Consider the following 24,067-nt stretch of genomic DNA (forward strand, 5'->3'; position numbering starts at 1 on the left):
CAACGTACCGTTCTCATGATGGGTCGTAACGTTGAAGCTATTGAAGACTGTCCCGCCGGTAACATCATTGGTCTAGTTGCTGTCGATCAATTCTTGGTCAAGTCTGGTACCATCACCACCTCCGAAGTTGCCCACAACATGAAGGTCATGAAGTTCTCTGTCTCCTCTGTCGTTCAAGTCGGTGTCGGGGTCAAGGACGCCAACAATCTTCCCAAGCTCGTCGAAGGTCTCAAGTGCCTTGCCAAGTCCGATGCTTGTGTCTTGACCTACAGTTTCCACACTGGTGAACATATCGTCGCTGGTGTTGGTGAACTCCATCTTGAAATCTGTTTGAAGGATCTTGAAGAAGTCCACGCTCAAGTTCCCCTCAGGTTTAGTTACCCCTTTGTCCAATACCGTGAAACTGTCATTGCTCAATCCAGCATCGACTGTCTTGCCAAGCCTCCCAACAAGCACAACCGTATCTATATGCGTGCTTATCCTTTGGCTTACGGACTCACTGACGAAATTGAAGCTGGTAAGGTCTCTGCCAAGGATGATTTCAAGTCTCGTGCTCGTGTCCTTGCTGACAAATACGAATGGGATGCTACTGAAGCTCGTAAGATCTGATGTTTCGGTCCTGACGGTACCGGACCCAACTTGTTGGTTGATACCACCAAGCAAGTCCAATACCTCGGTGAAATCAAGGATTCTTGTGTCTCTACCTTCCAATGGGCCACCAAGGAAGGTCCTATTATGGATAAAAGCCTCCGTGGTTGTCGTTTCAACATTTTGGATGTCACTCTTCACGCTGATGCTATTCACCGTGGTGGTGGACAAATCATTCCTACTTGTCGTCGTGTAGTCTATGCTTCCGTTCTTACTGCCTCTCCTCGTATTCAAGAACCCGTCCATCTTGTTGAAATCCAATGCCCTGATTCTGCTATCGGTGGTATCTACTCTTATCTCAACAGGCGTCGTAGTCAAGTCCTCTCTGAAGAATGAAAGCCTGATACTCCTATTGTCAACGTCAAGGCCTACTTGTCCGTTAGCGAATCTTTAGGTTTCAACGCTGATCTTCGTTCCGCCACCTCTGGTCAAGCTTCCTCTCAAGCTATCTTTGATCACTGGCAACACGTGGGCGGTTATGCCTTGGATCTCAGTAACAAGGCCCACGAGGTCGCCCTTCCAGTCTGTAGAAGAAAGGGTATTAAGGAGGAAACTCATGCTCTTAGCTTTTACCACGATAAGCCTTAAATACTTTCTTATTTATTTTCATCTATTCTTGTTATTAATAAAGAAACATGACATAATTTTATACATACAAAATTCAATTGCTTAATAAAAATTTTACAGCTTGCATGCCGGAGGAACCGGACGCAGAAGATATACAAGCAAGTTGGAAGACTATGAAATAAGGAGATTGCTTAAGAAATTAACCAGGGAGAAATATAAAACAGTATATGTGAAGAGATAAGGCACTGTCTGAATATCAATAGATAGACATGTCGTGTTGAAGCCTGTCTGGGGAAGAGATTGTCATACGATTGCCAAAAGACTCCAATATCAGCTGGTTGGATGAGCAAGAGAATTCTTATAGTCAAGGATGAGATATACTACACCTTTTTGTACTATGGATGATTTGATAAAAATGAGGGAAACTAACAATGCGTCAATGCATATCAAGGATAGAGATCAATTGGATAAAAATCCGAGTTACCTCAACAATATTCTCAGCACATTTAAGAATGGTGCTAAAGCTTCTATAAAAAGTAACAGTGCAAAATGATTATCCCTAACGCTCTTTTTTTTTTATACACAGGGCGGTATTTGAATTAGAGCAAATCTGCAAATCAAGTTTGGATGGATTTTCAAAACCATTTGGCAACATTTTACCTTTACTGGTTTTTTTTTGCATAACTTCATGGAGGTTGTTTACGAAGATGGGCATAGAAACACCAGAGGCGAGGCAGATAATTATGTTTTAGTAATGAAAGTTGATGAAAACAAGTATCTTTTGGATAACATAGCGGATTTCGACGTGTACATGACCCAAAAGCTGTCTGAGCAACAGAAAAAAAAAAGGGACATAATAAGGCAGTACGACATATAACTCGTACTAGATAAGCAGAAGGAGCATTTCTTTTTTACCATGAAAAGCAACTCTCAGCTGGCAAATTTGGTGCCAAACTTGGTATATCGCGCTCAATAGCTTATAATTGGCCAAAAAAGGATGAAAACGGCCCAAGCGACAAGATCCAGCCGCGCAAAGCGCCAGAAGCAGGTAACGGCAGACTAAAGTGTTGAATGGTGCCACACATCGAAAAGTTTTGTTGACGACATCACAGGTAGTGGGTAAAGGTAGCACTCGTAACATTAGTCTGCTTTCTAGTGCATGTAGTGTTCACCTTTGGCTGGTGCGAATGCGAAACCCGACACACTGCACTATCGGAAATGGATCCAGCGCTGTGGCAGAAAGGCCAATCCCATTACATTGACGGACTAGGTTACGACTGGCGTAGCGAAGAGTGACTAATTATGGAGCATCGAGTGGGCAACACAAAGATCGTATATCAAAGACGATGGATGACAGTGTGGAACAGATCTGTAGCACGATGACAATGTTCCAAGAAAATACCAACGCTTATCCAATGCCAACTTCAACACCCTATAGCAGACAAAAATCTTCGCCATTCAATCAAGCCGAACATGCATCGTCCTGTCAGAAATTCAATCTGACAATCAAGAAAACTTTGCGTACAGACAAGTTCGAACCGCCCACGTACCCACAAATTTCGTTCAACGGAACAACTATCAATGTGTATAGCTTACTTTTCACAACATCTCACTAGTATTTTTTCTATTATTCATTCTGTTGTTCATTATACTTGATGAATTAGTTATGTGTACAGGTAATGTGTTTAAGCAGAGACTTTCGCTTTATATTGTTTATTTAATTGAATAAACCTGGCTTTTAGAGTCTTTAAATAGCTCGTTACGCATAATAGTATCTAAATCACTCAGGGCTACCCTTGCTTGATACCGCGTGAGCTCATCAGGGTCAGTTTCTTCAATGTACCTTAATGTTCTATATGTTCTCCTTAGACTTTCAGTTGGGTATTCATAAAGTGTTTGTTGTGCAAGCCCTCGAAAGAGCGATAATATAAGCACAGTGGCAGCTAAAGACAGGATAAGAATGAACTATCTTTTCTTCTTATTTTGTAACTCACCTCTTCTAACCTCTGAATTTTTTTCAAAATCGAGTATATTGAGCACCCATTGAACAAGTTCTGGTGTTTGACCATAAAGTGCTACGGGACATGTTTGGCAAGCCATGCCCAAGACTGATAAAGCAGAAACACGTAAATGGCTATCTTCATCATGTCTCTCCAGTACGGCTTCTAAAGGACTAAAGAGTGTATCGACTATATAAGGTTAATGAGCAAAGTGTAATAAAAGTCTCATTCGTATTACTATATTTTCCGAGCGCATCACCACACCTCTGAACAGTCTGTAGTAATGCTTCGCCAATCCTTAATCTATTGTCTAACTTTTGATTCTTATCCTTATAGATGTCACCGAGCTTTTTGATTATGTCATTGCCGTAAGCATCCGTCATGGCCGACAGACCTTTTACAGCATTCAAGTATATATAACTTTATAGTATATTAGTACAAACATAAGCCATTCCAATTATTTTGGTACCTGTCTTCATCTTGTATTAATCGAACAAATATATCCAACAGTTGGCTCAATCCTTCGCCCGAAGACACTAGAGGGTCCTTTGCTAAAGCCATATCTTTAAGAATTCCCATACCATGAGCTCTAATGGGCAGTAGATCATCCTGTAAGGACTTCATGGCTTCTCTGTATTTCTCTTTAGACGCCTCTAGTGATGGTTGTTGCTTTCTATTTGATATTGTTTGAGCTGATAGGTAGGATGTTATGGCCAATAAGAACTCATTAACTGACTCATAGACAAGCTCCATCGGATGATTCTCTAGCTTCTTTAATGGTTCCAAACAAGACTTCAAAAGCTGTACTGATTTCTCATCCAGTTCTTCATTTTCTATTTTATAATGTATAAAACGGACATTTACTTTGCTTACTCAAATAACTTACCATGCATAACAGCTCTTAGTAGATTAATGGCTAAAATGAGCGATTCCACATCTTCTTCACTCGATGACTCGTCCTCAAGTGCTTCTTTTTCTTCTTCACTCACTATACGCGTGATATCAGGGAAACTGGATTTTTCAGCTGTCTTTTCTTTAGGCCTAGTTGTCATTTTGTCAACATATGAGTCAATAATGTTAATAGCAAAGGAAACAATTTGTGTTGGTTTAGAGAGGATGCTAGGACCTAACTTGTCCAGCATTCCCATGACTAAATTGAGTGTTAAAAGAATTCTAAAGGAAATTAGTAAAATGAATCATGAATACTTTAAGCTTACGTTGTTGGATCCGTCTTCCTTGCTTGAAGAGAAGAGTATTCATTCAAGAGAAATACAAAAATATCGCCTGATAGATCCAAATCACCCAAGTTTTCAAGAAATTGGACCAAGACATCAGCATTCAGCGGAAGGTCGTTTTTAGCCAACGCCTTTGGTTTTCTACAGACATGTTAAAATTTTGTTAGATACGATTGATGTGGGTTCAAACCTTCTTAGCCGTAGTGTAGCTCCACCTGAGGGACCTGGTGCAAAGTAAGCTATACGCTCTCCGCTTATATCGACCTTGTTGAGCAAAATCCGCTTTAATTCACGGACGCCGTCCGCTGTTGTCGTTATACGAAAATAAGTCAGCAACAGATCAAGCACTGTTTCTCGCAATCCTGACTTTGATTGAACTGTAAATTCATACAAATGATACAAACAGGGGATGGAAGAGGACAAACATGTTTGAATCATCAGAGGCGAAGGCTCTCCGCCTATCATGAGTTTATGTAGCGTTTTGAGTAGATCAGAAAGCGCCTCTTCATCTAAAATCACTCTGTCCATCAAATCCTCGTTTGACTCATCATATTCTTGTTGATTCCACCCTGACACGAGTGGGTCGACAATCTTATCAACGAGATAGGTCTTTCCGAGCTTCGGGTGTTTGGTAATGATCCTACCGATAATGAACCTAACAGCTTGACTTGTAGTCGCAGAGACAGTTTCTTTTTGAAGTAAGGATAGGAGTTGAGGCGTAATGACGGAATAATAGCTTTCAATGGACGTCATTTGCTGAGGAACTGATAAGATTAACTTGGATATGCTCTCCAGCTGCGTCAATTGTACTTTAATCATATCATTAACCGAGACAGACTTTACTTTTTTTTGGTTAGACCTTACACTGTTCTACTTGACCAATGGTAAATTCTAGTACGATAGCAACACCATTTGGTTTCAAGAGGATACGAGATAAAAATCTTCCACAGATAGTTCTAAGCCAGCTTGGAACAGGATGCAGTGAAGACGTACCGATGAGAGACATCAAGGATTCCATGGCTCTCTGTACATCTGAGCGATCAAATAACCACGTAAACATTCGAGCACACTTGTCTCTTTTCTTCCTAGGCAGCCCTACTTCCTTTTTGGCACTAGAAAGTAAATGACCTGGTGTCATTGGTAGTTCATTTTCTAGTGTGACTGTATCACCAACAGAAGCTCGAATCTCAGTGACAGGTACATAAGCAAGTTCTAAGAGAGCAGCATATAGATCAGCCAAGTGTCTGGTCATCAATATGGATGCAACTGTTGTATAGCCCTTTGATTCGGGAACTTTTTCACTTTGAGCAATGAGATCGACTAGAGGAGTGACAAAATCATAAAGATCGTGCAATGCCTTGGTTGATATCTGTTTTGTTTGCTCTTCATTCTCATCGTTTGCGAATATTTCTAGATGATGGTAAGTTATATATGTAAATTTTTAGTATATTTTTACCTTGATTTGTATAACCTGACTTGACTCGTTTAGACAAAGGTAATCCAACGCCAGGTAAAAGACAAGGATAAAATCCCCAAGAGATGACAATTTCAAGTAATGTATGTATCAATCGAAGGTCGCGCACACCTAAAAAGTCTTTATCGCTTTCCTCTACAACAAATGGTCAACATATATTTCTCATTTCTGGTGTCTGTTCTAACCTTTTGAATGACAACACAAATTTAATAATGATTCTTGTATGCTTATTAATAGTCTTAAACAATGCTTAACAAAACTAGATTTGGGTTCGTCTTTATTTGGTTCTAATTCGAGATCTTGAAGTCTACTTGTCAAGATGTCTTTGATCGATCCTTTTTCTTAATTTTTATTGTTTTAATTAGAGTGTTTTTATATAAAAGAAATAAAAAACCTTCTTTTAGTTCTAGTTTTTGACCAACTAGTTTATAAGCTTGAGACAAGCACTCATTTAATTGTTCATTCTTTGACATTTAAAGTGAAAAAAAAAAAAAGAAAGACTAGGAATAAATTTTCACTCAAATACATCTGAGGTTGATTTCCACCCAAACCCATCCCAAAGTCAAGTAGTCTATGCTCTGAGTTAGACCAGTTAATCTTTACGACTTCTTTAAGTGGCTCTGTGTCATGATCAATCAAGCATATATATGAATGTGAATAGAAGCATAGGTACATGTTGTACATTTATGCCAAAAAATTATTTATCTCAAGTATTCTTCAGGTACAACCTGTCTGTTCCAGTTTTAAACTCAGGGATGCTTGTTCATGCCAAAGATGATCAACTATTTAATCCCTTTAAAACACAATCTACACCAAGTTGTGAGCTATGCAAAGAACTGTGTCATTTATTTATAGTCTACACTTTATTCAGAAATTATTCACACAATAATAGAAAAATGATAATTTCAGACGACAAATAATAATAAAAGAAAGCCCATCAGAAGCAAAAGAATGAATAAAGAAGTTATTAGTAAATCAGTTATTTACATTGATATTAAATACTTACATTATAAAGAAAAGAATTTAAAAGAGAAAGAGAGAAGTCAAGATCAGACTATTTATATGAAGTCTCTAACAGCTTTACATTTTATTATGAAGCGCTGACCACATTTATCTTCTCTCAAAAATATCAAGCTCATTTTATGTATTAAATGCCGTCTTTTTAATAATGAAAAACGCCTATTTTTTTTTTTTTTTTTTTTTTGCCATATGACGATTATAAGCTATCCAATAGAAACAATTGAATTTATTTATGCACAAGACATCCAAATACGGGTCTTGTATATTTTGAATAGTTCACGAACCAAGTCTCTAAAGTCAATCCGTTCGGAGGCATGAAAATAAAAGGTAAGCTTACGACGATCCCATTGATATTCTGCATCTATCACTTTCATCTTTAAATTCTTTTGTTTGATCTTCCATTGACAAATAGCTAAAGCCTTTTGTTCTTCTTGTTCTTTTGTCAAGTAGTTGTCTATGTCTACATTACTTGCTTTACAATATAACTGTTTGATGTATTTATCTGCTACTTTTCTCTTTTCTACTATATCAATCACTCTTCCCATATCAAATCCTCTATCGCCTTCTACAACCACGTAGTCATTCACTTTTATATTTTCATGCTTATTCAAATAAAAGTAATCGTTTCGATTCAACTTGAATTGAACTTGATACATTTGATTACTCTTTACTTGATGTATAGGTGTCCCTTTACCCAACTGTTGAACATTTACACTCACTGATGTAGGATTGATCACTACTGGTTCCTGAAAGGGTGGCGTAGGTGGTCGATAGACACCTTCTTGCCTATATGAAGGTTAATATCGTTTTATTATTATATATTATTACTTTTTTTTTATACCTATATACAAAATCATACTCTGTTGATACTACCGAATGTCTTTTCTGTAAACCTTTTCGTGGTTGAAAATAGTCTTCTAAAGCTGCGGCGGTTGTATAAGGGATCATACTGTTACTTCTTTGACGAACTACTGAATCCTCATCTGTCTTCCAGATGGAATCTCCACTGTTCCAAAGGGGGTGCCAACTACTGGCTTGTGTACCACTTATACTAGAAGAGCGACTTGGTAAGAGAAATGATTCCTTTCCAATAGGCGGAGAAGGAAGTAGAGGTGATATGTGATCTGTGCTGAAGACTTGATTGATGTAAGGAACCTCTTCCATCGACTTCTTTTCTTCCATCCAGTTTAATTCATTCATGATTTTATAATAAAGAAAAGGTAAATAAAAGAGAAAAAGAGGGAAAAAATATTGTGTGATTTTTTATGCAAGCTTAAAAAGGTAACACATCGATTTTTACAATTTATCAACACAAAAAGCAAAGGCATTGTTATACCTTGTTCTTTATTATACGAGTAATTTAAAGATCCTTCTTTAGAGTACCCATGAATTGATGCTTTTCGGCAGGTGTTTGGAAGCGACCATGACCGAACTTGGAAGAAGTATCGATGAACTTGAGGGTGACCTTTTCGAGAGCGGAGCGCTTGGTGTGAACAGTCAAGGACTTACGAAGAGTGATAACACGCTTCTTGGAACCAGCACAACAACCCTTGATCATGACAAAGTCTTCATTAACTTCACCATAGTGAGGGAAACCACCCATAGGAGTAATCTTCTTCTCGGTCAAGTCATATTCAGTAGTACCAGACTTGGCGTCAACACCCTTGGCAATACGGTAAATCTTCTTGTTAATTTCAGTACGGCGGTGGTAACCACGTTGACCAGCACGAGCAACAGAGTACATGACACGAGAAGGATGCCAGGCACCAATACAGGCAACCTTACGGAGACCACGGTGAGTCTTACGAGGCAACTTCTTGGTGCCCCAACGGTGAGTGACACCTTCGAAACCGTGACCCTTGGTGGTAGCGATGATATCAATCATTTCATCTTGTTCGAAAACGGAGCCAACAGCGACTTCCTTTTCAAAGTGTTCACGGGCCCAATCAACCTTTTGTTCGACGGAACCACCGTTCAATTGAATTTCCATAATGTGAGCCTTGCGTTGGTTAAGCTTGGCCTTGGAGATTTGAGTGTGAGCAATGACACGGACAACGGAACAGTACTTCTTGATACGTTCTAATTCACGGTTGATGTCCTTGGCACCTTCAGCATACTTGGCAGCATACTTGGTAAAGGCCTTCTTCTTGGAGCGATACCAGTTCTTGTAGAATCTACGCTTGGCTTCTTCAGAAAGGTGCTCAGCCCAGACAGTGGTCAAAGAGCGGAGACCACGAGGGGTTTCGACGTAACCGACAACACCGACAACGACCATAGCAGGGGCTTCGATAACAGTGACGGCTTCAACAATTTCCTTCTTGTGCATCTCTGCAAATAATGATTAGAGCTGAAGTGATTGATCTATTGTATAGATACTTACTGGAACCAGGACGCTCGAGGTCACGAACGATGTGAGTCATACCAGCCTTGTAACCCATGAAGGCAGTCAAGTGGACGGGCTTCTTTTGATCGTCCTTAGGGTAAGCCTTGACACGACCACGGTGAGATCTAGTTCTCTTACGAGGGCCAAAACCCAAGTGACCATGACGAGGAGCTATAGTGTATATTAGTTGTTTTGTTTCTTCTATTGTGTCATTGTGTGATCATACCCTCAAACTTTCTAAATTATCCAAGATTGAATTATAAAATGGTTAGTTGAATTCTGTAATGTTGTTGTTGTTGTTGTTATTGTTTAGTGAGCTATTTTGTATATTTACCTGTGGGACTATAGTAGAATAGGTTAGTATATGTTATTAGATGGATGGATGGATGATTATCATTTACCATCTCTGTTTATATGAATGAAAAAAGAGACAGATACATTGTCATTCATTTCCACCTTATCTTCACTGTCTGCTCCTCTTTAGTTTTGCCCCCCGACGAGCGTAGTTTGAATCAAGAGTGTCATCATCATCATGTGGAGTTTCAAATATAGTTTTGTCTTGAAACGCTTTCTTGCGCCCTTTTTATTCCCTTTTGAACATATAAGATGGTAATGACAATGCATGAACAGTTTTTATGTTTCAAAGAGCTTACTTTTTCAATTTATAGTCTGTCTCTAATTCCCAAGGTATTAACACTCTTTTGGATGCTGAACGTGAAGCAGCCAAGATTGTTCAAAAAGCAAAACAGTGTAAGCTATATCTTTTTTATATGTTTTTATCTCCTTCTTATATATATTATACACATAGACCGTGTTCAACGCGCAAAAGAAGCCCGCTCAGAAGCTGCTAAAGAGATTGAAAATATCAAGGCACAAAAAAATGAAGAATATCAAAACTTTATTGCACAGGTATGTTTATTTTGGACCATTCTGACGTATTCTATAATACATTAATCATCCCTTGATTAGAACTCTGGACAATCCGATCAAAGTCTTGGTAAAGTAGATGAAGAGACTGAAGCCAAGATTCAAGAAATTCGAAAGGCTGCAGCTGAAAAGAAACAAGATGCTATTGAGTTGATGTTGAAGTCTATTATTTCTGTTGATCCTAAACCCCACGTTAATGCTCGTGCCTAAGCCCCACTTAAATCAATAAACAGGTTATTACATAAAGGCGCCTTTATTGTTTATTTAAAAAAGTTATTTTTGTTTGAACGATAATATGTATACATAAGATAAAGAAAAAAGGGAGGAACATACAATAAAACTATACAAACATATATAAAAAAAAGAGGTGAAATTGACATAAAGTTGTGGCAGTATACAAACATATTAAATAGAGGGGAATATATAAAAAGATGTATAGGTATATATAGTATATATAGAGAGAGTAAGTAAAGAAAGGAAAAAAGAAGGGGTATATATGTGAATATATACGTGTATATGAATATATATGTATAAAAAGGAAAGTAATAATAAAGGAAGGTAAAATACTTAGCGAGAAATCGGCGGGTTATGAAGTAAGTCTTCAGGTCCCTTCAAGAGACTGATCACCACAGCAGCAGAGAGCACACTCAGGAATCGGCACCATTGTAAGGTGGAGAGCGTGGCTTTATACATCATGCTGTGAATAGGTCGAATGAGACTGAAGAGTTTCTGTCGTTGTTGCTCTTGCTGGCGAAGTTCATGCATCGTGCTTTCTATCTCCGAAAAGGGGCGACGGCAAAGGTCAGGATTTCGAAGCAGCAGATAGAGGTCCTCGCGGAATCCATCGTCATCACCGGTCTGTTCGACGCAGTCCAAAAAGCTCATGGCTTCATCCAAGACATTACGCTCGGGATAGAGACGGGTACTCATGTAGCGAGACTGCAAGGTCCAAATATCTGGGCTATGTCTGTCTTGGCTATCAAAGCTGTGCTCTGTCTCAGGATAGTATTCATAGTAATCACTTGATGGTATCAATGGATGACGTTGTTCGGGGGTATTGGACAGTCTAAGGCCTGACAGATTGGACGATACAGATGAAAGAGCATCATCAGTCATACGATGTAAGAATTCCTTTCGGCGCTGACGGCGTCTCCAGGCCAATGCCGCCATATTGCCTCCTTGCGAGGGCAGAGGTGTTCGCGGCTCTTGGCCATCACAGTAGACACTTCCACAGAAGCTACCAGCACGAAAACTACGTTTACCAGCGAGATCATAGAATGGGTCTTGTTCGTCCTCTTCATCATAATCATCTTCGTCAGCAGTACAGAGCACGCGACGACGATGCCAGTCGTTCTGGTCTTCTTGCTCAGAACAAGTGTCGCCCATGTGAGCAGCGGTCAGACTGGCACTGATGACACTCTCTTGATAGCGACGCTTGTGATGCTTGACTCGCTTGCGTCTTTTTTCCTTTTTTTGTTGATTAACATGCTGATGTACGTTTTGAGCCTTTTGCTTGGACTCTGTGAATGATTCGCTACTGACGCTAGTAGCCCGTGTGCTTGCGCGAGAACTGCCTCCAAAGATAGAAGGCATGATGGAAAGAGAAGAGAGTCTGGACATGGAGAGGGCTGTAAAGGGAGAAGAAGATGATTCGTTCATATCCTCTGATGTCTCGCTCGAGACGGTCACAGTTGCTGATGCTGGCAGAAAGAATTGATCAAGATCGAATTTATGAGATTCCAATCTTTTCTCCAACACATCCATTTGCCTATTCATCCTTTGGACGCCTTCTTCAGATGCATCTTCTGGCATATTAGTGATGGAGGTCATAGTGGCAGATGTATCAACACGAATGGTTTCCAATTGAGCCTGACAATGAATCAATTGACGCATGATGTCTTGAAGCTTTTCTTCCAATAGTCTACGACGAAGGCGAGTGGTTGCACGCTGAATTAATTGCTTTCTAGATTCTTCATGAATAGACCATGAAGTATATTTTTGTTGATCGTCATCCTCTTCAGGATGATGAGACCAGGTATCTTCATTCATCATCATCATCATTCTAAATAAATGCACATAAGTTCAAGCCCAACCTTAACCCCCTTTCAACTCCTTGAGCAATTCCCCACACATAAAAAATCATTCCAACGTACCAAATAATGACTTGTTAAGATTTAATAATAAAAAAGAAGAAAGAAAACGAATAAAAATAATAAGAAACAAAGAAAAGAAAAGAAAAGAAAAAAAAGTAAAGAGAAAAGAAAAAGAGTAAGAAAAAGAGAAAAGAAAAGGAATTATATATAAAAGAGAGAAAGAAAGGAACCTTCTGCTCCTCCTCCCCCTTGAATGGAATTATATTTAACTATTTATACATGCACACATATACGCATACATATATATATATTTGTATGTATAAATAATATATTTATACAATGTCTTCAATTGGACCAATCTTTACAGCAACAGTTTATTAAGTATTCTGGGGTCATATGTTTATATGGTTCGGTGGATTTGTTTGTCTCCACACATTTGCATACGGGATAGACCCAATTAAAAGACCGAGAAACACGTTTTTTTATATATCTATTATTATTGTACCCCACATCAATGTTTGATCCACCTTTAGAAAGAAGAAAAGAGGGGTGGTGATACTAAGGATGAACTGTCATCTCCCATTTCTGTGTTGCCCCTTAATACATATTTATAAGAAAAAAGTTTGACAACATTTATATATATAAAAAAAAGTGGTTGGGGATTAAGGAGTCAAAATAGGATATAAACATGTATTTACACATCAATGTGCACTGATATTTAAACCTTTTGTGCAGCATTCCTAAGAGTAGTAGTAGTTAATATCGTAGCTTTATAATCAAGATCGACACTTACATGGCATCTAACTGTTCTTTATAATGCTTATTGATATAATTGCGTTTTAATTTCTGTGCAGCTGTCAAAAATCCCTATTTGGATATAATGATTAGATCATTGTTCAAACATATCATTAGTAACTTACATTTTCAGAAGTCCATTCTTCGTGTGTCAAATAAATATCAGCAATCAATTCTGCTGGTTTTAATTTAGCCTCTTTGGCTTGTCCTTGTAAACTTGCCAAGAATGCTTTTTTCACTTCAACATCTTCACATAATTCCTCAAATGATTGCTTTTCAACACCTAATGACTTTGCCATTTCCATCACCTTTGAATGAATTGGCATCACAATCGCAACTGGACGTGGACGTAGTGAATCACCATATACACAGATATTGCTTACTCCAAGTGCCGTCTTGTAGACCGACTCTAACTTTTCCAATGCGATATATTCACCATTACTCAACTTGACAAGGTTCTTGATACGGTCAATCACAGAGAGTGTGCCATCCGCATTCCATTCTCCTACATCACCCGTTCGTAACCAACCATCCTCAGTGATCGTTTCCTTTGTCAATGCCTCTTGCTTAAAGTACCCCTTGGTCACGGAAGATCCACGAACCCAAATCTCTCCTTGAGGTTTAGGTTCATTTGTTGAAAGATAACCTGCTTCTGGTACATCTACCAACTTGATCTCACAACATGGTACTGGAGCTCCAACAGGTCCAACAGAAAATTGTTCTGGTGTCATAATAGCACACATACTATATACATTTTTAGTTTATCATATAAAAATACACATGTTTGTGTAGCCACAACTTACCCCACTAATCATTTCACACGGTATGCAAAACAAATAAAAACAACAATTAGCCAGGGCTTTTATCTTTATCCTATTGACACGTTACCTGACTCTGTCATACCATAGCCACCCAAAATAGGTGCTAAACAAACAGACAAGAACTGTTGCGTCTCATGAGCTAAAGGTGCACCTCCAGAGAGACCATATCTCAAACGACCACCAACTTGTTCACGAATCTTGTTAAAGACAAGTGAATCCAAAAAGCCTGTAGGTAGTCCACGTTCCATCAACCAGGACTTGCTAGCAAATGCGCGGTTGAAAATGGCTTGGGCAGCAGGACTCGTCTTGGCAATGCTCGACAGGATACCCTTACGAATTGATTCCCATACGGCTGGCACACCTGTCATAATACTAGGCCTAAATTCCTTGATATCACCCTTGCAGTTGCGTACAGATGTATCAGTCAAGGTACGTGGTGAACCGTAACCTAAGCAGACACCCCAAAAGAGACAAAGGTTCTCTACAAGAAACTCAAGAACGTGGGCCAAAGGAAGATAGGCCATCATGGTATCTTCTTCATTGATAATATGTCCAAGAAGTGTGTCGACGCCAGCAACTAACAGCAGGTTAATTAATTTTTTCTTTTTTGATTTTCTCGAAACTTACTAGCTCCGACAAGATTAGAGTGATTCAAAATTACGCCCTTGGGTGCACCTGTGCTACCAGAAGTGTACATGATACAACATAAATCATCACGACCAGGTTTAACAGGTTTCTTTAAATGCTCCTGACCCAATTTTTTCAATTCATCAATGCTATAGATCTTGGTGTGTTCCTGAATGGAGGCAATGTCCTTTTCTTTTGCTTCTCCGCTATAAATCACAATAGGCTTTACTGTACATTGAGGCAAGACGGTAGCCAAAGTCTTGAAGAGATCAGGGGTCGTGTACACTGCTTCAACTTCAGCTTCATTCATCGAGTGTAGCAATCCTTCGGGACCTAATGTTTCATAAGCAGTAACAATAGCCATGTTTTGTGTGAAGGCACCATGAGCCATGAGCATCCAATTGACGCTATTCACATGCAGTTATTATCACTGTACTTTTTTTTTCTACCTCTTTTTCTTTATTTACTTTGTAGGTGCAAAGATTTCAATCTTGGAGTGAGTTGATAATCCAAGATGAACAAGACCTGAACCTAACTGATGAGCCACATCTGATGCTTCTTTGTAAGTGATGTAATGATAAGGGGATAATTGGAAATAGTTCCAAATCTTCTTTTGCTTTGTTTCGACACCATCTACTACCTTGATGACTTCCTTTTCCTCGGATACTATCTTTTCTACATTTCTATAACCAAACGCGTTCTTGTCACCACGTCTCTTAACACAATATTGTAAAACATCATATAAGGTATGAACACCTTGAGCAGGTGTATCCACAATCTCCTCTTCAGCTAGAATAGAACGACGTATTTGTCCCTCACCAGATAATTTCTCACTAATAGCAACAGACATCTTTAAGTAAAAAAAGTAAAAGAAAATAAAAGAAAATAAAGATGAAAGAGAACGATTTTTATATGGATAAAAAAAAACTCAGTGTGTCCAAAGCGTTTCATATGAAAATTTTTCATGGCCTTTTTTTTATTAATATTATTATTATTATCATCCTTTGTCCTCTTCTCACATGACAAAAAGAAATCTTAAATCCTCAACAGACAATCGATCAAGAGCCTTTGAATTTTTACCTTTTAATTTTAAATTAGTCATTTATATTTATTCGATTAAGCATGTGCCAACTTACCAACTGTACTTTCGACTAACGCTGTCTTCTTTTCTTGTAACTGAACAATACGACTTTCTATACTATTTTCTATAATCAATCGCGTAATTCGAATGGGTCGACGCTGTCCTAATCGATGAATACGATCCATAGCCTAAAAAAAAGAAATATAAGAAACACATCATATACGTTTCCATGACAGTTACTTGTACTATATATAAAAAAAAGGTACGTTAATTTAAACTATTACTGTTGCTATAGTTATCACTTACATTCGGCAGCCTTTGTGAAAAATAAGGTAAAAAACGAGAAAATTTTGGTTAAAAAATATGACTAACGGTCATTTAGGGTACTTACGGGGTTCCACCAAGGATCACTAAAGATAACGTTAAGTTCCCTTTTTCTTTTTATGTAATTTTTACTAACCAAATAAAGACTCGGCTTGCTTCTGTTAAGTTTAATGCTACACCACCGGCTTTTAAACTAATAAGAAATACGGTGCATGTCGGCTTAGTCATGAAACTACAAAATATTAGTACACAAATAACACAAAGAACGTGAATACATTACTGATGAATAGCCGCATCACGTTGAGCAGGAGACATGGTACCATCCAGTCGAATACATTCAAATCCTGCACGAGACAATCTCCAATAGACAAGGTCAAGGAAATTAACAAACTATACACATGACGTTAGTAATGGATGTATCATTACTTCATCACATACTTGAGAGAATACGATACTATTGTCAAAGAATGTTAATCTTGAAATATAGTTATTGTATCTTATTCTCACCTCTTGATCGTTTTGTCTTCACGACGAAGTTTAGAAAGTTCCTCAACAAGCGCCTCAATCTTGGTAGAACTTCTCCACTTGTCCATATTGATGCGGTTTACAATACTGGTTCTAGAATAGTTACCATTGGTTCCACTACTCCCTTCTAACTGGATAGGTTCTTGTGACAAGTCAACTGAGAAGTTTGCAAAACAGGATGGGCATTTGGGCACTTCACCCTCTGAATCATCAAAGCTACTATAATATTGAATGCAGCACTATTCCAAAGTTCAATATCATCCCCCTTCTTCTTACTTTTTTTTGGCCCTTACCTCTCTACAGAATACATGTTTACAAGCAGCAGAGATAGCATCCTACATGCATATACACTTCTTAGATTTCCATTAATCACAAATATTATCTACTTACTTCAGGAGGATCATTACAAAGCATGCATACAAGTTGCTGGGCATCTGACGCCTTTTTGGTAACAAGGTCTGGATGATCAGCACATTGACGCATCTTGGTGAGCAATTCAAAGATATTAGCATAGTTATTGAGCACAGTATCATGTTCAACATAAGTGGCAAATTGACGTGACACATCGGAATATAATGAACGGTAAATATCTTCCTCTTCTTCACTAAAAATATCTCTTCGAACCATCACCGTACGAGGAGGTAAGCCAAGATCATCAGCACATTCCACTTTAGTTCTTCTCAACATGACCCTGTCAAGGAGTAGTCCAAGTTTTTCCATAGCTATGCGACCATCACCGATATATCCGTTACTTTGAATTGGCTTCAGAACCTCATTGTTCCACCAGCACATGTGGTTCATTGGTCTGTGTCCGCATTCGTCACACTCTTTTTTGTTTGAAAACTTCCAATTGATCTGCTTACAGGGGCAATTCATGCAGTAGTAGTAGGCGTATGGATCTAAAAAAATAGACATTACTATCATCAAGCAAGCAATCAAAACATTCAAAGCTCACCTGCTTGCATAAAACGGATTAAAGAATAGAGCTCACCTACTCGATTTTGGAGTGGCGTACCTGTCAAGGACCATCTGTAATTGGCTTTTAAATTAAACTATGTAATACATTAATAAAGGACAGCTGTAAGAAATCGTTCTCTTTATACATACCACTGCTCTAGCTGTATTACATGCACGATCTTTGATGTTGTGTGCTTCATCAAGAATAATACGGTGCCAATCTACCTTATGAAGAACAGACTTTTCCTTGACGAGCGCAGGTTTACCGCGCACCATGCGCTTCACGCCATACTCTTGACGTCTAAAGCAGCTTTCAACCACGGAATCTAAATATATTCATGAGTATCATTTTTTAAGGCAAATAACTAACTTACAAGTAGACAATACAACATCGTATTTCTGTAAGTCTTCTACTTTATTTGTTCGTTTGCTGCCTGTGTTACGAATATAGAAAAAGAAGGTGAGTATTAAGACGCGTAGTACTATAAAAAGAAATTAGGTGTTACCGTGAAATAAGTGAACAGAAAGCGCGTTATTTGTGTGTGTCTCAATTTCGCGTTTCCATTGCATAACAGCCACGGTTGGTGCAACAACAAGACTTGGTTTCTTTTTATCACTTAAAAGGAGAGAGATTGTTTGAATGGTTTTACCCATACCCATTTCATCCTACATGCTAATTAATAACACCGTCCTTATGAACTATATCCCTACTTACAGCTAATATACCGCCTTTGAACTATATACATCAAAAGCAGATAGATTAACATGTGTGTGTCATATTATTAAGGCACTTACCGTATTGACAGACTCTTGTTGTATCATCCAACCAACACCATACTTTTGGAAAGGTAAAAGAGGCAAAGATAGTTCTTTTGGTTGCTCAATAGGTTCAATATGAGCCTTTTCGGTATTCTTGAGGTCATCCCAGACAGTCTTGAGTTCAGGATGATGCTTTAATACATGGTTTCTGCTGCGCTCATACTTGAAAAACAAGTGAATATTGTTATCTAATTGCTATATATTTGTACACCCACCACTGGATCTCTTTGTCTTCTTACAAATCTTCGCCTCCGCGTAGCCGCCAATTGTTCTTCTTCTTCTTCGTCAGATGATGAAGACGAAGTTTGAGCGGACTGACTGAATTCTGTTTCAGGCTCTTGGGTTTCCTCTAACTGGTACTGCTCATCTTGAGATTCAAGTCGCGCGAATTCATACTCAGACTCAGGCTCTAAGGAATCTGCTACGGAATCGGATGGTTGTTCACTAGCAGTTACGATACCACTATCTATAGTTTCTTCTTCGTCACTATCGAAAGAAGCAGCAGTCGAAGGATTAATTTCTTCTTCATCGCTCTCTTCTTCATCACTTTCTTGTTTGTGAGCTTGAGATTCAATGATAACACTCGTTTGACGACTACGGGTCTTGCGAGGGCTAGCAGCACTAACAGAAGTACTGGTACTACTAAGGCTTGTACTGCTCGTACTTGTTCTCAAGCGCTTTCTAGGACTTCTCCTAAGAGCCATGGTGCTTTCAGTAGGGCCAATTATTGGGTCTTGAAAATCATTGTCAGAGACGAGTTCTTCCGTAAGCATCTTTCTTCTTGTCACTCTTGATTGTTCAGCCTTGGCCTTGTTTACAATTCTAGATGAACTACGAGTGTTAACCATGATAATGAGTAGGAATAAAGAAAGAGAGAAAGAGAGAAAGAGAGAAAGAAAGAAATAAGAAAAAAATGTCAAATTTGACTGACGCACCCCATAAACAGTCAAGTGAATTGACAACTTTTTTTGTCGGATTTATTGTCAAACACCAATCAATAATTTAATGAATTAACCATTTGTTTGCCATTTCCTTCATGATATTACAGGCTCTTTTTTCTTCTATATTCCAGTAGATGCCTTGATAGTCATCACTCAGTTGCTCTTCTTGCTCTACTTCATTCACAGCCATTCTTACAATATTCCTAGTCTCATTGTTGACTGCAATACCATTTGATGACATCTCTTCTAATAAATCTAGCATTCCATAAACATCTTTCCATGTCTCCCATCTTAACAAAAGTATTGCATTATAAACATCAGCTGTGCATCCACTTACGTAACTCTTGATACTCTTTTCCTTGACTTGTTCAAATATTGACAATGTCAAATAAGGATCCTTTTTTGATGTATAATCAATGGCTGCCTTTATAACTCTGTGATAATAGTCTGGGTAAGTCTCTTGATTGATTTGATCAAACAAGACAGTTAATGGCTCGTATATTGATTCAGATTCAGCAATAGCATTTATCAGCTGTAGTTCCTTTTCCTTATTCTTGATACGTATATCATTTGTCACTTTATCTTTATACCAATTGTAATCAAAGGGCTCTATTTCATCCAAAATACTACCACTTGGCTTCTTTTGCTTTGTTTCGTACTTTGTCGAATGTTGTACTGTTGAAAATATACTCTTTGGGAGTGGTGCTTTGGGTTTATAAACCTTATTCTTGACAAGATCCAGTAGTTTTTTCTCTATAATGGATTCATTTTGTCTAATTCTCTTTGGTGGTTCAATGGATGAAGGAACAAATGGGTCTCTGGTATTAAGTGATTCATCAAATAGAGTCTCTAGCAATATTTCAAAATCTCGATCTACTCTTTTTGATGAATCTAATTTATCTGAAGAAGAAGGAGGAGGGGGTTCCCAAAAATGAGCATGTTCATTATTTGTATCCTGTCTATCGTCTTCTTGACGAGTTGTATAGTTTCTTGAAGCATGTCGCAGCATTGAGACACTTGTTTTTATGCCTATTGACAGGTTATCAGCTAAGTTTTTTCCTTATTTGGTCCTTTTGTCTTTTTACCAGTGTTGATTAGTTTAGTAGATCTGGAAATGCAAGGTATCATATTTTATTGTTGGCAAATTATAATTAAAAAAAAACAGCTCTTCCCCTTTTGTGTGTATGCAAGTGTTTGTATTATAAAAGGAAGGGAGGGTGGGGAGGAAAAACTTTGGAGCGATAAGCCACCCATTTACTGCTTATCTATACCGGACATGATTAACTGATCTCTTGCAGTCTCCAACAGTTTAAGGATTTCATTGGCCTTTGGGCGCTGATCAAGATCATACTTTAAGCCTATTAGAAGAATATCAAGCAATTGGCTGTGTTTTTTACTGATGGTACTTCTTCTCAGAACAAGCATGGATTTCGAACGGTCACACCACCATGGAGACTGACGTTTTTCAAAGCTTCGTATAAAATAAAGCATGATAGAACAAGCTAGAAATACGTCGGTTTTCTCTGAATAGGACTTTGATTCAAATAAGCGTTCTCTAAATATAAAAGTATATGTTGATATATGTGCAGTAACAAACCAAAAATAAAGAGCTAACCTGGACAGCGAATGTCACTCCAATTACTCCATAACGCCTTTTCTGCAGACTTACCCTTCTGGAATGAATATCGAAATCCAAAAAAGCGTAGACTACCATCAATATCGACAAAGATATTCTTTGTATCAATCCCAACAAGAAACATGTTTAAAGCGTGAGCATCAGCTAGCATTGAAAATAAATTGATTCCGGCCTGTATTGCATGCATTGATTCTGTGTCTATGCCTGAATATAATGAATTATTGTCATTATGAATGGATGTATATGGTCATTACCATTAACTCTGTTTTTAAGTACATAATCACGTAAACATCCATTTGGATAATGTTGTCTTATAAGAAACAAGCCAGATCTTTCTGATGGAACCTCCTTATAATTTATATTCATTTCTGACAAAGTGGCTTCAAACATATTAAAGTAGACGCCCATATTTCTGCAAGCAGTTAAACGATCTGACATATAAAACTCGTGATAGTATTGAGAACGATCCTCATTGCAAACTGGTATGTATATACATTCAATAGGCACACCTTGGTAGGTACCCTTACAATGGAATTCTCTTGGATTATTCTTATTTAACGTAGAGATATCGAGAATGATATTACTTGGTATTGTCATAATCAAGGGAAAGTTGGGACATTGGATTCCTCATCGAAGTCTTTTGAATATTTCATCTCTTTCAAAAGAGTTTCTTTATGTACGATATGTGTCGCTTCTTTACTTTGGTTGCTTTTTTTAAATACTTTGTTTGTCTTTGAAATTGCTCCTTTACTATTTTTTTTCATTATTGTTGTAGTCATGATTAAAAAACAGAGAATCAAGCCATTTCCCTTTTAAATTCAGTCATTTTTTGGGAAGTTGCAAATACAGTCTTTTCAGAAAGTAAAGTTGCATTTTTGCAATTTTTATAATACAGCTTATATGAAAAAGCAACAAGTCAGCGCGACATCTCTTTCTAGAAACGGTGTACATGACTCTCTATATCGGATAGGGCCTGGCCAAGTAAGAGAGTGACCTACAAAGGACGCAACGTTGGCCTCAAGCAGAAGCTTTAAAGGAAAATTGAAAAAATTTATCATAATTAAGTTGTATCTGTCCAGACTCTGCTGTATGAAAAAGAAGCCCGTAGACAGAGTGGCATCATAACGAAACTTGAACTGGGATACAGTGTATATTTTACTTCTTTTACACCAAAATCAATATGCAACTGGAGGTTATTGTTTTCTTATTGTCCAGTTCAACCCTTTTATAAAAAGCAGTTGGAATAACTAATACAATACCTGTTCTTAAAAGTTCAAAACAAAGGAAAGCAATGTTTAGTTAAAGAAAATGATAGGAGTTGTAAAGATATGTTGTAGAAGTCATAAAGTATATCATATAGTAAAAACATAAAAAGAAAAGGCATGTAACGAAAGCATAGTATACGTGCATTTACTTGACGATTTTCACTATTTCATAACCATAAGATGTGGACCATATGCTGTCTTTAGCCAAATTCGGAACAAATTCATAATTTTCATAGATGTATTTAAGGACTTTGTCACGAAACTTCACCAACTCTTGTTCAAATTCCGGATGATTAATGCATAGAGTAATGTAAGCAGCACGAAATTCATACTTCCTCCAGCAGTATCTTCTCTGCATAACAGCCACTGCTGCTTCATTGTCAGTCTTGATGGCGTCAAAGGAAGGGAACAGGTACTTTTCGATCTTGAATTTTGGGTTCGTAGAAGGCATAATATAAAAGCAATCCGGCTATGAAATTACTCTTAGTATTACAAAAAGATAAGTAGGCACTAAGTATGATATTGCCTTGAAGTACAAGTCCAGATTGCTTAAATCTTTAAAAAAGGAATGTCCAAGCTGATGTGCTTGTTGTACACTATCGAGGTCCTTTGTGAATTTGTCCAAAATATTGGCCTTCGAAAGAAGCTCTTTCAGCAAAAGCTGCGTAAAAGGAGCGACACAAGCAGTGGAAGGACCATAGGCCTTAAAGTACAAGACAGCCAGCCAAAAGAATTCCCAGCCGGATTCGAGAATTAAAGGAGCTTAAAAGTGACAGTCAAACTTCAGATGAGCGAACTGTATACTCGGGGCAACCACATGAAAGACGCTTGAGCCTGAAGTCACCGTGGAATCAACTGATTCTGTGTGAACGGAGTCCTCCAGAATTCTTCTAAGAAGCTTGTTGCCGTATATACTGCTCAAAGCTTTGCGCATACTGACTGTGCCGTACCAGTGTTGCTTGTCATCTGTTCGCTTGAAGCGGCCAGGGACGAAGAGCAAGCTGGGCCGAGGACAAGAGAACTCCTTGAGCTTATCCTTTACGGGTGAAAGATGTGACCAATCGCTTGGTCTTTGACTCAATGACGAAAGCATATACACCACAAAAGCAAAGCCAGTAAAGCTAGGGACTGTATATAAAAGTTCCTTCTGAGTACGCATGCTGTCGGCGACAGCAACCAAGGCGTTTAGTCTATCGAGGACCAAATTCCAAAATACGCGTGACGGATGCCACTGAATGCATGATTGAAGCTCGGTACCCCTAAGCGTAATTTGTATTAAATAACCGCCCAGAGACAAAATATAACCATACCATCTTACCGGTACTGCTCTAACAAGGAGTGAAGCACCCTATCCCAGTTAGAGGCGACAAAACCACACTCCAGCCGGACACCAAAAGGCTCGTCCTTCATCTTGGATATCAAGTCCCGCATTCTGGTTTATGAAAACAAAGTTAACTAAAGAAAAGTGTTGTATTGGTATAACTTACGACTGGTTTGAGGCACCGGCCCGTGCCATGGAGTGCGTCAACCGCATCGAACTCAAAGGAGTGGCGATTCGTTTTCACACTTCGGTTGAAGAATGGGGCCTAACAATGACCGTACGCCTGAACCATATGGATAGGTCCTCGTTTCCACTATGGCGCACAGAACCGTGCCAACCGTGCATAAACCGCGAAAAATTCACGGTTTTGAAATAAGAGCCAATCAAATTTATTTATATTTTGAGTAACAATTGTCATAGAAAAGAAACAATGTTAAAAGGATGGCAATTGCAAAGATGAAAGGACGATTAGTTGACAGTATAATGTTTTATAATTTTTTAGAGACAGATCCTATAGCTTTTTTTGTTCATTTGGCACATTTCTAATTTGAAGTAATGAGGTTAATCAAGAACCGTGTCAAATCCGTGAGATTAACCGTGTATTTTGC

At 38.3% G+C, this 24,067-nt stretch overlaps 12 protein-coding genes across 12 annotated transcripts in view; 2 read left to right on the forward strand and 10 right to left on the reverse strand.

The window, feature by feature from the left end:
- RHIMIDRAFT_277117 (P-loop containing nucleoside triphosphate hydrolase protein) overlaps window positions 1–1,303 on the forward strand; it is a 2,633-nt gene extending 1,330 nt beyond the window's left edge. The window contains exons 3-5 of the mRNA XM_023612671.1: window positions 38–598; window positions 665–966; window positions 988–1,303. Coding sequence (XP_023461000.1) covers window positions 38–598; window positions 665–966; window positions 988–1,236 — 1,112 coding nt within the window. The 3' untranslated portion in view covers window positions 1,237–1,303. The remainder of the gene's footprint in view (window positions 1–37; window positions 599–664; window positions 967–987) is intronic.
- A 2,085-nt stretch (window positions 1,304–3,388) lies between these two features.
- RHIMIDRAFT_209508 (uncharacterized protein) lies at window positions 3,389–3,968 on the reverse strand (the record flags this gene model as incomplete). The annotated part of the gene is made up of 2 exons (XM_023607144.1): window positions 3,389–3,635; window positions 3,685–3,968. 2 exons carry the CDS (start codon window positions 3,966–3,968, stop codon window positions 3,389–3,391), a joined length of 531 nt encoding a protein of 176 aa, XP_023461001.1.
- Window positions 3,969–4,388: 420 nt separating this feature from the next.
- On the reverse strand, window positions 4,389–6,403 carry RHIMIDRAFT_277168 (uncharacterized protein). Its single transcript, XM_023612672.1, has 6 exons — window positions 6,319–6,403; window positions 6,110–6,265; window positions 5,907–6,059; window positions 5,315–5,860; window positions 4,641–5,259; window positions 4,389–4,591 (listed from the first exon to the last, which is right to left on the reverse strand). The coding sequence occupies exons 1-6, from the start codon at window positions 6,395–6,397 to the stop codon at window positions 4,429–4,431; spliced, it is 1,716 nt and encodes a 571-aa protein (XP_023461002.1). The 5' UTR covers window positions 6,398–6,403; the 3' UTR covers window positions 4,389–4,428.
- A 725-nt stretch (window positions 6,404–7,128) lies between these two features.
- On the reverse strand, window positions 7,129–8,165 carry RHIMIDRAFT_232173 (PSP1-domain-containing protein). Its single transcript, XM_023607713.1, has 2 exons — window positions 7,786–8,165; window positions 7,129–7,730 (listed from the first exon to the last, which is right to left on the reverse strand). Exons 1-2 carry the CDS (start codon window positions 8,142–8,144, stop codon window positions 7,175–7,177), a joined length of 915 nt encoding a protein of 304 aa, XP_023461003.1. The 5' UTR covers window positions 8,145–8,165; the 3' UTR covers window positions 7,129–7,174.
- Window positions 8,166–8,304: 139 nt separating this feature from the next.
- On the reverse strand, window positions 8,305–9,731 carry RHIMIDRAFT_249962 (uncharacterized protein; the record flags this gene model as incomplete). The annotated part of the gene is made up of 5 exons (XM_023610680.1): window positions 8,305–9,272; window positions 9,325–9,498; window positions 9,554–9,564; window positions 9,662–9,669; window positions 9,729–9,731. The coding sequence occupies 5 exons, from the start codon at window positions 9,729–9,731 to the stop codon at window positions 8,305–8,307; spliced, it is 1,164 nt and encodes a 387-aa protein (XP_023461004.1).
- Window positions 9,732–9,895: 164 nt separating this feature from the next.
- RHIMIDRAFT_109724 (V-type ATPase) lies at window positions 9,896–10,595 on the forward strand. Its single transcript, XM_023605222.1, has 4 exons — window positions 9,896–9,936; window positions 9,996–10,077; window positions 10,136–10,236; window positions 10,297–10,595. The coding sequence occupies exons 1-4, from the start codon at window positions 9,934–9,936 to the stop codon at window positions 10,462–10,464; spliced, it is 354 nt and encodes a 117-aa protein (XP_023461005.1). The 5' UTR covers window positions 9,896–9,933; the 3' UTR covers window positions 10,465–10,595.
- A 1-nt stretch (window position 10,596) lies between these two features.
- RHIMIDRAFT_109733 (uncharacterized protein) lies at window positions 10,597–12,520 on the reverse strand. The gene is made up of 2 exons (XM_023605224.1): window positions 12,408–12,520; window positions 10,597–12,316 (listed from the first exon to the last, which is right to left on the reverse strand). Exon 2 carries the CDS (start codon window positions 12,313–12,315, stop codon window positions 10,822–10,824), a length of 1,494 nt encoding a protein of 497 aa, XP_023461006.1. The 5' UTR covers window position 12,316; window positions 12,408–12,520; the 3' UTR covers window positions 10,597–10,821.
- A 161-nt stretch (window positions 12,521–12,681) lies between these two features.
- Window positions 12,682–15,516, reverse strand: RHIMIDRAFT_277180 (acetyl-CoA synthetase-like protein). The gene is made up of 7 exons (XM_023612673.1): window positions 15,058–15,516; window positions 14,591–14,997; window positions 14,031–14,540; window positions 13,995–13,998; window positions 13,268–13,886; window positions 13,141–13,214; window positions 12,682–13,087 (listed from the first exon to the last, which is right to left on the reverse strand). The coding sequence occupies exons 1-7, from the start codon at window positions 15,438–15,440 to the stop codon at window positions 13,066–13,068; spliced, it is 2,019 nt and encodes a 672-aa protein (XP_023461007.1). The 5' UTR covers window positions 15,441–15,516; the 3' UTR covers window positions 12,682–13,065.
- A 9-nt stretch (window positions 15,517–15,525) lies between these two features.
- RHIMIDRAFT_277214 (uncharacterized protein) lies at window positions 15,526–19,180 on the reverse strand. Its single transcript, XM_023612674.1, has 15 exons — window positions 18,512–19,180; window positions 18,273–18,458; window positions 17,984–18,143; window positions 17,852–17,911; window positions 17,628–17,803; window positions 17,476–17,572; window positions 16,911–17,419; window positions 16,814–16,855; window positions 16,503–16,759; window positions 16,446–16,449; window positions 16,276–16,385; window positions 16,132–16,227; window positions 16,063–16,081; window positions 15,727–15,859; window positions 15,526–15,670 (listed from the first exon to the last, which is right to left on the reverse strand). The coding sequence occupies exons 1-15, from the start codon at window positions 19,142–19,144 to the stop codon at window positions 15,606–15,608; spliced, it is 2,547 nt and encodes an 848-aa protein (XP_023461008.1). The 5' UTR covers window positions 19,145–19,180; the 3' UTR covers window positions 15,526–15,605.
- A 7-nt stretch (window positions 19,181–19,187) lies between these two features.
- On the reverse strand, window positions 19,188–20,321 carry RHIMIDRAFT_277227 (uncharacterized protein). The gene has a single exon (XM_023612675.1). The coding sequence runs from the start codon at window positions 20,244–20,246 to the stop codon at window positions 19,299–19,301; it is 948 nt and encodes a 315-aa protein (XP_023461009.1). The 5' UTR covers window positions 20,247–20,321; the 3' UTR covers window positions 19,188–19,298.
- A 418-nt stretch (window positions 20,322–20,739) lies between these two features.
- RHIMIDRAFT_242816 (uncharacterized protein) lies at window positions 20,740–21,470 on the reverse strand (the record flags this gene model as incomplete). Its single annotated transcript, XM_023609846.1, has 3 exons — window positions 20,740–20,792; window positions 20,853–21,077; window positions 21,128–21,470. The coding sequence occupies 3 exons, from the start codon at window positions 21,468–21,470 to the stop codon at window positions 20,740–20,742; spliced, it is 621 nt and encodes a 206-aa protein (XP_023461010.1).
- Window positions 21,471–22,190: 720 nt separating this feature from the next.
- On the reverse strand, window positions 22,191–23,654 carry RHIMIDRAFT_316876 (uncharacterized protein; the record flags this gene model as incomplete). Its single annotated transcript, XM_023615081.1, has 5 exons — window positions 22,191–22,607; window positions 22,632–22,900; window positions 22,943–23,397; window positions 23,457–23,570; window positions 23,626–23,654. 5 exons carry the CDS (start codon window positions 23,652–23,654, stop codon window positions 22,284–22,286), a joined length of 1,191 nt encoding a protein of 396 aa, XP_023461011.1. The 3' UTR covers window positions 22,191–22,283.
- Between the last annotated feature and the right edge of the window lie 413 nt (window positions 23,655–24,067).

This window comes from Rhizopus microsporus (assembly GCF_002708625.1).
Source record: "Rhizopus microsporus ATCC 52813 unplaced genomic scaffold scaffold_40, whole genome shotgun sequence".
In the NCBI taxonomy this organism is placed as follows: Eukaryota; Fungi; Mucoromycota; class Mucoromycetes; order Mucorales; family Rhizopodaceae; genus Rhizopus; species Rhizopus microsporus.